Source organism: Leptonychotes weddellii, chromosome 2, assembly GCF_054177405.1.
Source record: "Leptonychotes weddellii isolate Sample4059 chromosome 2, ASM5417740v2, whole genome shotgun sequence".
Taxonomy (NCBI): Eukaryota; Metazoa; Chordata; class Mammalia; order Carnivora; family Phocidae; genus Leptonychotes; species Leptonychotes weddellii.
In genome coordinates this window covers 36,425,275-36,435,795 of record NC_138370.1, presented here as the reverse complement: position 1 = coordinate 36,435,795, position 10,521 = coordinate 36,425,275, and the positions used below count along the sequence as shown (strand labels likewise).

At 58.6% G+C, this 10,521-nt stretch overlaps 1 protein-coding gene across 2 annotated transcripts in view; it reads right to left on the bottom strand.

Annotated features, from left to right (window-relative positions):
* Positions 1–3,563: 3,563 nt before the first annotated feature.
* The window catches only part of BMP1 (bone morphogenetic protein 1), a 43,295-nt gene continuing 36,337 nt past the window's right edge, over positions 3,564–10,521 (bottom strand). Inside the window, exons 17-21 of one of the 2 annotated variants that reach the window (XM_081810017.1) lie at positions 8,722–8,849; positions 8,137–8,350; positions 6,260–6,510; positions 5,646–5,808; positions 4,146–4,283 (exon numbers count right to left, since the gene is read on the bottom strand). In XM_081810017.1, the coding sequence (XP_081666143.1) occupies positions 4,276–4,283; positions 5,646–5,808; positions 6,260–6,510; positions 8,137–8,350; positions 8,722–8,849 (764 nt within the window). In that variant the 3' untranslated portion in view covers positions 4,146–4,275. Of the gene's footprint in view, positions 4,284–5,645; positions 5,809–6,259; positions 6,511–8,136; positions 8,351–8,721; positions 8,850–10,521 lie in introns of both variants that reach the window. The other variant, XM_081810021.1, reaches the window with a different exon arrangement.

Below are 10,521 nucleotides of genomic sequence, written 5' to 3'. Positions count from 1 at the left end.
CTGCCACCATCCAGCCGAGGGCCCCAAGTTAGCCCTGCTCCAATGCAGGCAGGGAGGGAAAATGAGGCAGTGGCCACCACGGGGTGCCTCCGGGTTACAAGCGGGGTGCTCTGCCGTGCGGGCACAAACACACAGACCCACCCAACGCATACACATGGCTACGTGCCCTCGTGCCCCCAGCTGTCGGTCTCTGTCTCTCCGCTCTGCCCATTCCTTCCCTACTGGGCCAGCATCTTTCTTTTCATCTTGGATGGATGACAGTCTCCCCAAGGTAGTGGGTAGGGAGGAGCCAGCTTTGGGGACCCTCACAGTTTCGTATGGTTTTGGTATGTGTCTCTTCTCCATGTTAGGAAAAAAGGTGGCTGGGGTCCCAAGGAAAGGGATGAGGAGGGACCATTCCCCCAAATGGAGGGAGGCCTTCAGGAAGCTGAGCTGAGGTGATTGGCCGTAAAATAGCTTGGCCACAGCATCTGGAGGAGATTGGAACCAGATGTTCTGAGGTGGGGGAGGGGAGGGTGTGGGACTGGGAGGAGGCTGGAGCAGGAGAAGCAGGCTGGTCAGTAGGAGGCTGAGTTGGGGGGCCTCGTGGCTCTCTGGAGAAAACATCTGGCTGCCCTCTCCCCACTCCCCAAGTCAGCACTACTATTTTTGCAAACTGGAGCAGCAAATCTTTTCACAGATTCTAGAACAGCCCTGTGTGTAGGGACAGTCAAGCACAGGGTGTGACTTGGGAGGTGCCCAGAAAGGCTACCAGCTAGCCAGAAATGTCTCCTGCTGCCCCACAAGCCCCGCCTTGCTGTGGGCTAAGCACGGCCTTCTCTGGCAGGAATCCTTCTGCCCTCAGCTCCTAATGCTCAGCTGGAAACTAGTGTACCCAGAAGTTTCCTTTTTGCATAGAAAGAGAGTAGTCCAGGAACTGGAAAACTGTCTGGTAGAGGGAAGGAAAAGAAGGCCCATTTATGGAGAGCCTCCTATTTGCAGGCACTGTATCAGGATCTCCTCAAAGGGCATCTCATTGCTTCCTTGCAACCCTGAATGTGTTGTCATTCCCCCGTCTAGATGAAGAAACTGAGGCTCAGAGATGTTAAATGACTCACCCAGGGGCACACAGCCACCAAATGGTAGAGCTTGTGTTCGAAACTGGCTGTTTGCATGCAAGCTTTTGAACTTTTCGTGACACAGAAGCAGATAGGGGGAGGAGGAGGGGAAGGGAAAAGGGGGAAAGAGAAGGAGGAAAGTGGTGGTGCGGGGCCTGTGACTTTCCTCCTACTATAGTGGAGCCACACTTGGCCCTAGAAGATCCCCCACCCCCTGCTGGTGAGGAACCCCGCCCTCTGGCTGCTTGGAGACTAGACCCTGGGTTTTCTTGTCCATCTCAGCTGTGGCAGGAAGGGTTGCCGAGGACAGGGGAGAGGCTTGGGGAGCAGAGGCCCAGGGAGGAGGCAGCTGGCCAGCACCACTGGACAAAGGATGGCAGAGCCACGTCCCCTGGCTGCCAGGCTAACGCTGTTGTCCCCGCCTCTGCGGGCTACAAAGGTGCTCCCAGAGGCAGGAGTCTGAAGCTCCAGGCTGTGCGCTAATCTAGAGCTGGGAGCACAGTCAGGGGCAGGTCCATCCCGGCTTTTCTGTTCCTGGCCATGCCCTCAGGACCAAGGGGGCCCTCAAGGACTTGCAGACAGTTGTAGGAGCAAGGGGACCTTCCTCTGACATGGAGTCAGCTGAGCTGCTGGGCAGCGCTGCCCGGAGCTGATCTAGTCTAGAACCCTGAAGCAGCCAGAAGGTGAGGGTGGGTGGGGTTCTGAGAGCACATGCATTGATTAAGTTCTGGAATATGTATCAGTGGCCTGCGCCCAGCTCCTGAGCAGCCTCCACCACCCAGAGGCAGCCTCCGAAGATGGGCCCAGAGCGGACAGGGAAGGCCCACCAGCACGGTCCCTGCGTCATTAGAGGGATCTGAGTCTATGGTGGTAATGGAGTCTTGGGACAGGCTGTGGCATTGCTGTTCACAGAGTGGAGGGCCGGCTACTCTCTGTGGGCTGGAGCCCTTAAGTCTGGGTGGGGTTAGGATCCTGGCTCTTTCTGGACATGTGGCTCGTGAACTGGGAGTATGGGCCTCTGAGCTTCAGAAGAACATGGAGGGCTGGTGAGAGAGCTGTGACCACTGACTACAAATTCTGCTGTGGAGGAGCTGATGCCAAGTTGGTTGGCCAAGTGTCTGGGTGAGATGCCCAGGCAGCTCCAATGGTCTGGGGGCCTTTCCATCCCGCTCAGGGCCTCCAGGCTGTCCAGAGTACTGAGGTCGGAGGAGGTGGGGGCAGGGAACGGTGGCCACGACGTCACAGGCTGTGACCTCCCTGGAACAATAGGCGGTAACCCTTCGGCCCATCACCCCCTCCCTTGCAGGACCTCCCGGGCTCATCTGCCATCAGGACTGGATGAGAGAGCGGCAGCCTGACAGTGGGAGCAGGCCAGCTTCCTAGAAGGAGAGGGTCCTGCCTACACATCGGATGCCAGCAATGTGTCTGGTTTCTACTACTGCATTCTGCTAAAAGGGCCTGTCTGGGGTGCACCATACTATGCTGCTGCCTGGGGGTAGGTCCCCTCCCACAGTCCAGAGAGCATCTGGCCCAACACGGGCCTCTGCAATAGGGAGGGGCTTGAGGCCAGGAAAAGACCTACAGACCCACCGAAGGATCTCAGGGAGCCCCAGGGCTGGGAACAGGATGCCTGGCCCTCTCTGAAATAGGGGAGTGGCCAGCCCAGGCCAAAGAACCCAGGTCCTCTCTCTGCTTTCTTGCCCCTTGAGATCCATGAAGAGAAAAGAGAGAGAGAGGCTCATCTGAATGGAGGGAGCAGGGATGTGACTTCTCTCCTCCTGGCCTCTGGGAATCAGGTCTGGGCCTCACTGCTGGCTGGGGAGGGAGAAGGCCATGGCAGGAAGGAGGAGGCCACCGAGACACAGCCTTGGGAGAGGGGGCCAGAGCTGGAATGTTTGCTCAGTGGCTGCTGAGTGTCTGGCTCTTGTCTGCATGGGAAGAGAAGGACCCGCAGGGGGCCAGCACTCAGTGTTTGACCTTCAGGAAGGCAGAGTTTCAGGGCCAGTTCATGGATCTGTTCAGGCTGATGCCAGTTTTCTGGCTTCTGGTGGGCTCTCCCGGGACACCCTCCAGCCCACCCACCCCTTTCCCTAGACAGAGACAGAAAACCCGGGTGGACACCAGCTGGACAGACAACATGCCTAGCCCCTTTTACATATGTCCCCCTCCCCCCCCAAACAGCCTCTTTACAGGATGTTCCACTGCTCATGTCGTGTGGGAGGGCTATGAGCACTGTGTGTGTGCCGTCCGCCTACGGGCTGAAGTGCGCGAGGAGGCTGTGTCTGTGTGTGCCCGAGTGTGAAATCACACCCTCAGGGGTCCTGGAATCGAGGGATGGAAGGGCAGCCAGCGAGGCCAGGTGTCCCGGCTGCGGGCCGCTCCCAGACACAGCCAGCCTGCACATCTGGAATGAGATGCCCACCCCCCACACCCCCTCATGTTCCATACAGCATCTGGCACGAGATACTCGCTGTAACATTTTCCGTTTATTGGCTGGGGTGCCCTGGTGTGGCTGACCAGCCGCTGGGCCCGAGACAAGCCCTGTCTCATTCCCCCACCCCCTCCCCTGCATCTCCCCACTGTGGCTCCCGTGGGACTCATATGGAAACTCCGGCCCCAGGAAGTGGGGAAGTGGGGGCTTAAAACAACCAAATGGAGGTTGGAGAAGGGGTGGGGAATGTACGTGACAATGAAGATATGCCACCAGCAATACACAACACAGCGTGTGGGGAGGGCAGGGAAGCTGGGCGGGCCTGCTGACAGACGCTCTCCCCAGCAGGCCAGGCCCCCAGAGAGCAATGGCTACTTCAAGTGTCTCGGTGAAGGCTCTGGCTCCCGGCCCTGGCCCCCTTGCTCTGGTGGGGGCAAGGAGGAAGGGATCGTGAAGGAGTCCAGTTCCCCTGCCTCCTGAGGACAACCTCGCCTGGACCGTCGGCCCGCAGGTCCCGGCACCCGGGGGACGGGGCGCCCACCTCCCACTGTGCGGTCCAGGTGACTGAGGGCAGCAGGCCTCCCGTCCCCAACCCTCCTCCCCCCCCATGAGGGCACGGGTCATTTTCTGCTGTGCAGTGTGTCCTGGAACTTGGTGCTGGTGTACCGCAGGTGAAAGCCTTTTTTGGTGATGGTGTCATCTGAGTGGAATTTCACCAGGACAGAATCTCCCGCCGAGTACACCTCCTCAGGAGGCTGACAGAGGAAAGGAATGGGCATGAGGCTGAGGCTGCTATTGTTCCTCCCCAGGATCCCCTGCTCTAAGGAAGGCGGGCGGCTCCCAGACATTCACCAGATTCCCCCAGCCCCTTGAAGCAGGAGGAAGACTATTGCCAGTGGGAGTTTAAGGGGATGCCTGGAGGAGGGAAGAAAGCAGGGGACAGAGGAACTTGTCTTAAGTTCAGAGTCACACTTCATTCTAAACCCAGCACTGCTATGAACTAGCTAGTTGTGAAGTCTTAGCAAGGCACTGCTCGCTTCTGGGCCTCGTTTCCCTCAAGGGCAAATGGGAGAATTGCTCCCGCTCTCCAAGCCTAGAAGGGCTGGGGGGGGGGGGGGAGCAAATGAGAGGATGATTGTGAAAGGGTTTTACAAAGGGAGTGGGTTCTGAGAGGCTGCCTTCTCACTGTCTCAGCTGTCTCCTGGGGAAGACAGGACAGCTGGGTCCCCCAAGTGCAGATGTGCCCATGCCCCTCCTGTCCTCCCCCGGTTCTGGCCATGGTCAGCTTCAGGTGATGCCCTTTCCTAGGCTCCTGCGAGCCCCTCCTCACCTCTGCCTGCAGGACCTCCAAGTGAGAGCTACCCGCAGAGCATCAGTACACAGATGCCCTGGCTCTCAGGGCATAGAAAGCATCATTTCCGAGAACCTTGGGGACATTTCCAGTAACCTTGCCAGGAAGCCCTGACGGGATTGGGTTCCCTTCCCAGGTCCCCTCCCGTTGGCTCCAGCCCGGTGGAAGTCTCTGGAAGAAGCCACCTGGGGACACTGGATTTGATGTGTGGCTCACTGGAATGTGCCAGATCAAGGGAGTTACAATGGGCAAAGTGGAGAGGGGGTGCTGGCTTTGCAGCCAGGGGATTCCAGAGTGGTGAGCCAGGCAGGAGAGGGGCCTGTGTGCTCTGCTCCTGCCCCACCTCCCCACCTCTCCACCCTGTCCCAGTCCTACAGAGGCTGAAGCTCTGTCCTGAGGACACATTCAACGGACTAATGGTGGGTCCAGTGGATGCTGCAGCTCTGGGAAGTTTAACCCTTCCTAGGGTGCCCAGGTTGCCCTGGAGCATGTCCATGAGACAGGTGAGGGACCAGGGAGGTGACGGGAGGGAGGGTGTGTGTGTGTATGTGTGTGTGTGTGTGTGGTGTGCATGTACCCGTGTGTAATGGTGTGTGCGTGTGGTGTGCATGTGCCCGTGTGTAATGGTGTGTGTGTGTGCGTGCACTCGTGTGTAATGGAGAGGGGAAGATGATGTTCTCTGAAGGGGGAAACGATTCACAAAAACAAAAGAAAAAAAAAAAACAAAAGAAGCCACAAGCTCTGACTGAGAGGAAAATAAATCCACCTTTGTGGTTTCCCGTGACCTCGGTTAAAATCCCATGGAGCAAACTTTTGCCCACTGCCTCTGAAAGTGCCATTTTTATGGACCAAGAAGCAGTGTCCCGCATCTGCTCGGACAGTAGCACCAAGGGCTTTGGGACCAGCTGGCCTCCCGCCAAGAAGGGTACCTGGCAGTGGAAGAGATGAGGGTGTTTTTATGGCTCAGCCAGAATGACTGCTTAGCACAGTTCGGCTCAGGCCCCAGGTTCCTGGCTTTTGCCCCAGCCTCTGCCCCTGATCCTGGGCCCTGGTAAGCTGCCTTGGGACTGGAACAAGGGATGAGGGGGGCAGAGGGAATTCCATCCTCCTCCCCAGATGCAAGCCACCCGGTAGGTCCAACCAAACTAGTGCTGAGCAGGCTTGGGTCAGGGCAGGGCCTGTCCCAGAGGCTGCAGAAACCACAGTGTTGGCCAAAAAGGGACCGAATTTCCTGGGTGGGGATGGCCCGGGGCAGGGCGGGCCTCCATGAGCAGCCACCCACCAGGCAGGGTCTCTGGGCTCCTGCAAGGGGCCGGGCCTGGGCTACCACCCACCCTGGCACCCCGCATGGGCGCCGGACGGGGGGGGGCGGGGTCTCACCCCTGAGCCGCAGTAGCGCCCCAGTCTGGGGGCTGTGCCGTCATAGCCATCGAAGAGCTCCATGTAGTCGTAGCCACAGTCTGTCTCCTCCTCCACCTCGAAGGTCTGGAACACCAGCTCCACGCCATAGCCTTCCTCTGCCACGATGACCCACTCGCAGTCCACCCCCCCGGGGTAGTTGTTGTCACCAAACTGGGCATGGGAGTAAAGATCCTTTGTCTTCACCTCTGCCCGCACCTGGCCTCCGCACTCTGTGGGAGGACAACGAGATCAGCCAGCATCTCTGAGCATAGCCGAGGGCCAGGCGCTGCACCTTGCCACGCCGAACCCTCGTGGCTGGATGGGGGGCCACACGGCTAGTGGTGGGCGGCTGTGGACCTGGCCCAGGACGCGGCCCACGACAGGTGCTCTGCTGCTCCGCCTCTGGACCGATGCCCACAGAGGCCCGGGGACACACCAGGCTGTTAGTCAACTCTGAGCAGAGGCACCGGGAGCAGGGGGCACGCTTGTCAAAAGAGGCCATTGCTAATTTGCTCCTTCTGACGGCTGCCCTGGAAGAATGTGGGCCCTGCGTTGCCAGAGCTTCCATTCTTCAGAGAGAAGAACTACATCTGGATTTTCTGTGAAAACTCTTGATTTTTAAATGTTGGTTCACATTTTTAAAAAACACAGTGTGGGCCAAACAGAGCACGTCTGAGGGCCAGAGAGAGTTCCGGGCCTCCAGTCTGTGACCCTCTGCTGGGAGGGGCAGATGAGAGCACGCAGGGCAGGGCCAGCGGCGCCCATCCTCCTGGGAAAGCCCTCTGGCCCCTAGGACGCCCGGTGCTTATGCTTCCCTGGAGGGGTGGGAAGGGGGTGGGACGGGACCCAGGGCAGGAACTGAGTTGCAAGGGAGGAGGGGAGGCTGTGGACCCATCAGTCCTGGGGACGCCCCAACAGGGGGCTCAAGGCCCACAAGGAGCCTGTGAAGCCCCCATCTGACACCCTCCCCAGCCTGGGCTCCAGCCTATCTCTGCTGATGCTTTGTTTCCACTTCATGGCTGTCCTCACACACCCGTTGTTCAGGCCAAACGAAATGACCTGCGGTCACTTGTATACATCCCGAGTTATGCTGGGGTTGTAGCTGGGCCTGGGCTCCTCCCCTGGCTGGAATGACCCCACCAACTCCCATTCGAAACTAGAGCTTATCATGTTTTGCCTCATGCTCTCTTTATCTGTGCATGTCCCAGCTCACCTCTGGACTGGGAGTTCCTGGGCTGAGGGTGGGGGAAGGGCTCCTGCCTGATTCATCACCATGTGCCCCGCTGAGGCTCACATGGGGCCACAGCTCAGCAAAGGGTTGCTGAATAAATGGGCAGGGGATCACTAATTCCCTGATTCCTAATTCCCTCCAGGGCCGAGATGTTTGCTTCCTTTTTGGGACAGGCACTTACAACACCGCCTCAAACATGTTATGTGTTAATAAGTATCTGTAGAATGAATGGATGAGTGACTTGTGGGGGTTGGAATGTGGGTGGGCTGCTGCATGGTCAGGCGTCCTACCGCTGGGGACTCTGGGGCTTCCCTCCCCATCCCTGGCTTCCCCACCCACTGTCGTCACTGCCCTCTGTTTTCCAACTTCCCAGCCCCTAATCAGGATCTCCCCCACTCTCCTTTTAGTGCTCCCTTTCTGCTCCCCTGCTCGGCCCTTGGAACACAGTCTCTCTCCACCCAGGCCACAGGCTTGGTCTAGCTGTGCCTTCACACGCTCTTCCTCACCCTCCATGGGAGCCTCCTGAATCTGGGCCTGCCTCTGGGGCCAGGACCAGCAGATGGCTGCAGAACAAGACAGCACGAGGGCACTGGCTGCCCAGCGCCCTGGCCTGAGCCGGCCTCACCTGTGGAGTGGGACGCCTGGAAGCCCTTCCTCTGGACGGAGTTGTCCGAGTAGAAGTGCAGGAACATGCGGCTGCCTGTGGCCAGGACCGGCTCGGGCTTCTTGCTCCCACAGAAGCGGCCCAGGACAGGGGCCTTGGCGTCACGCCCGTCGTACACCTCCAAATGGTCATAGGCACACTCGGGCTGGGACTCGATGTCCATCTCCACGAAGGTCTGGAGGGCACGAGGGAGGACAGCAAACTCAGAATGTGGCTGGGGGGGCGGGCAGCAGGTGGCTCCAGCTCTAGGCCTCCGGACCCCAGCTCCTGGAGACCCAAGGAAGTGGTCACTGCTGGTGGCACGGCTGGAAGCAAGGAGGGAGGGCCTGGGGGGGGCAATGGCAGGCAGGGCCTCTGTCCAAACCAGATGGGGGGCTCACTAGGATCCTCAGAGGGGTGACAGCCCTGCGGGCTCAGCCAGGCCATCAGCCTGCAGTCTGCATCGCTCTGAGTCACCCAGGGCTTTGGAGCCGATAGGAAATAGGCGGCGGCCGGATGGCATGCAGGAGCGGGGCGCCCATGCGGGCTGGGGTGTGGGCGCCTTACCAGCTTGACCCGGTGGCCGGGGGTGCTGGAGATAGCCCAGGTGCACTCCTTCTTGCTGGGATATTTGTCAGGCCAGTTGGGGCTGGTGATGGTGCCGCTAGTGGATGTCACCTTGTGGTCACAGCCAGCTGTGGGGAAGTGAGGGGAAGGAGATCAGCAAGGACCCCGGGGCTCCAGTGCCCCCGTGAGGAAAGGAACAAAGCCCTTCCCTCCTGCCCTCCTTGCTTCTTTCTCCTGTCCCTCACCTGCCAACGGATGGAAGGCTTACATGACTTCTTTTCTGTTCCGTTACCCATAGGCGGGGAAATCTAGCTGCGGGCTTCTGTGCAGGGCCCTGCCTGGTAGCATCCATGGAAGCCCCCCTCACAGCTGCCCCTGTGCAGAACCCTGGATCTCTGAGGCCATCTGGCCACACCCCCTCTGCCCTCCATGATGCTGTCATCCTTTGGTCTCCTGCCACGCCTCCACATTCATAGAAGACTTTGGCACCTGACTCAGTTCTCTACCCACTCCTGCTGCCATCCTAGGGCTGGCCTCTCTGTCCCTGATCTTCTCAGCTCTACTGGTGCTTATCTTCTTCTCCTCGAGGTGGGCTTGCTTATGACCTTACTGGGCCTTGCCATTACCCACCATTTCCTCATGCTACAAATATCACCTCTCTGTGACCACCTCCTGTTCTTCCAGGGTGCTCAGGCCCTCACTGTCCGTTCACTGCTTCTTCAGCTTTAGAGAGCCCTCCATGGCCTTGATCCTTCTAGTGTCTCCCAATATTTCCTCCTTGGTTGACTTAACTTACTTTCCTATCTGGCTGGACCACACGGCTGATCACCGCCGCTACTCAACACACTGTCCTTAACTACGCCATCTTGGAGAACCCCATCTGTGACCCCAACCACTGGAGACCCAAAACACTTGATACTCTTGGATCTGTCCCTCACCAGGTCCACCTCTCACCTCCTCAACTCCTCAACAATGGCTCCAAACCCTCAGCCCTCTCAACTCCCAGCCCCTCCTACCCAGAAGACCAGCTCACCTCCTGCCTCCTTGAGAAAATCAGGGCCTCAGATAGGAACAACTTCAACTTCCTGGCCCCTACCTGCAAACTCACCTTCCCCTTTCCTTGTTTCTAAGAAGCTGCCTCTCCTTCTGTGAGCTGGAGCTCACTGTCACCCACCACCTGGGGACCTTTGTACCTCACATTATCCACCCTCACTCTCTGTGCTGGCTCTACCAGCCTGTGGGCCTTCCTAAGCTTTACCCCATCCTAAAATAGCTCTCCCATGGCCCTACGTTCCCCTCCGGCTGCTGCCCGTCCTCTCTCATTTTCTTCTCAGTTGACCATCAAGAAAACTTGCTGTCACCCCATTCTCACTACTTAAGGTTCCTCGATCCATTGCAATCTGCCGTCTGCCTCTGAAAGTGTGGCCTCCCCAACAAATTTAAGAGCTGATGCTCATTATTTATTATCATCCAATTTGACAGGTGCCTCCGGGAAAAACGGGCAACCAGTGCACTGCGGGCTGGGGAGGAGAGAGGGACGGGTGGCTGCCTACAGTCAGCGGCTCATAGGAGGAACGCACAGCCACGAGGCCCTGAGAGCAGGGGGCGGGCCTCGCAGAGGCTCCGGTTGGTGGAGGCACGTGGAGCCCCTGGCTCTCCATGTTGGACCTGTGGGCTGTGTCTGTCATCCTTCTGTGGTTCCCCACCCACACTTACTGCCGTTCCCCATCTCGACACTGGCCTTCCCTCCAACTTGTGTGTGCACACCCCCCATCTCTACACTGGCCTTCCCTCCAACTT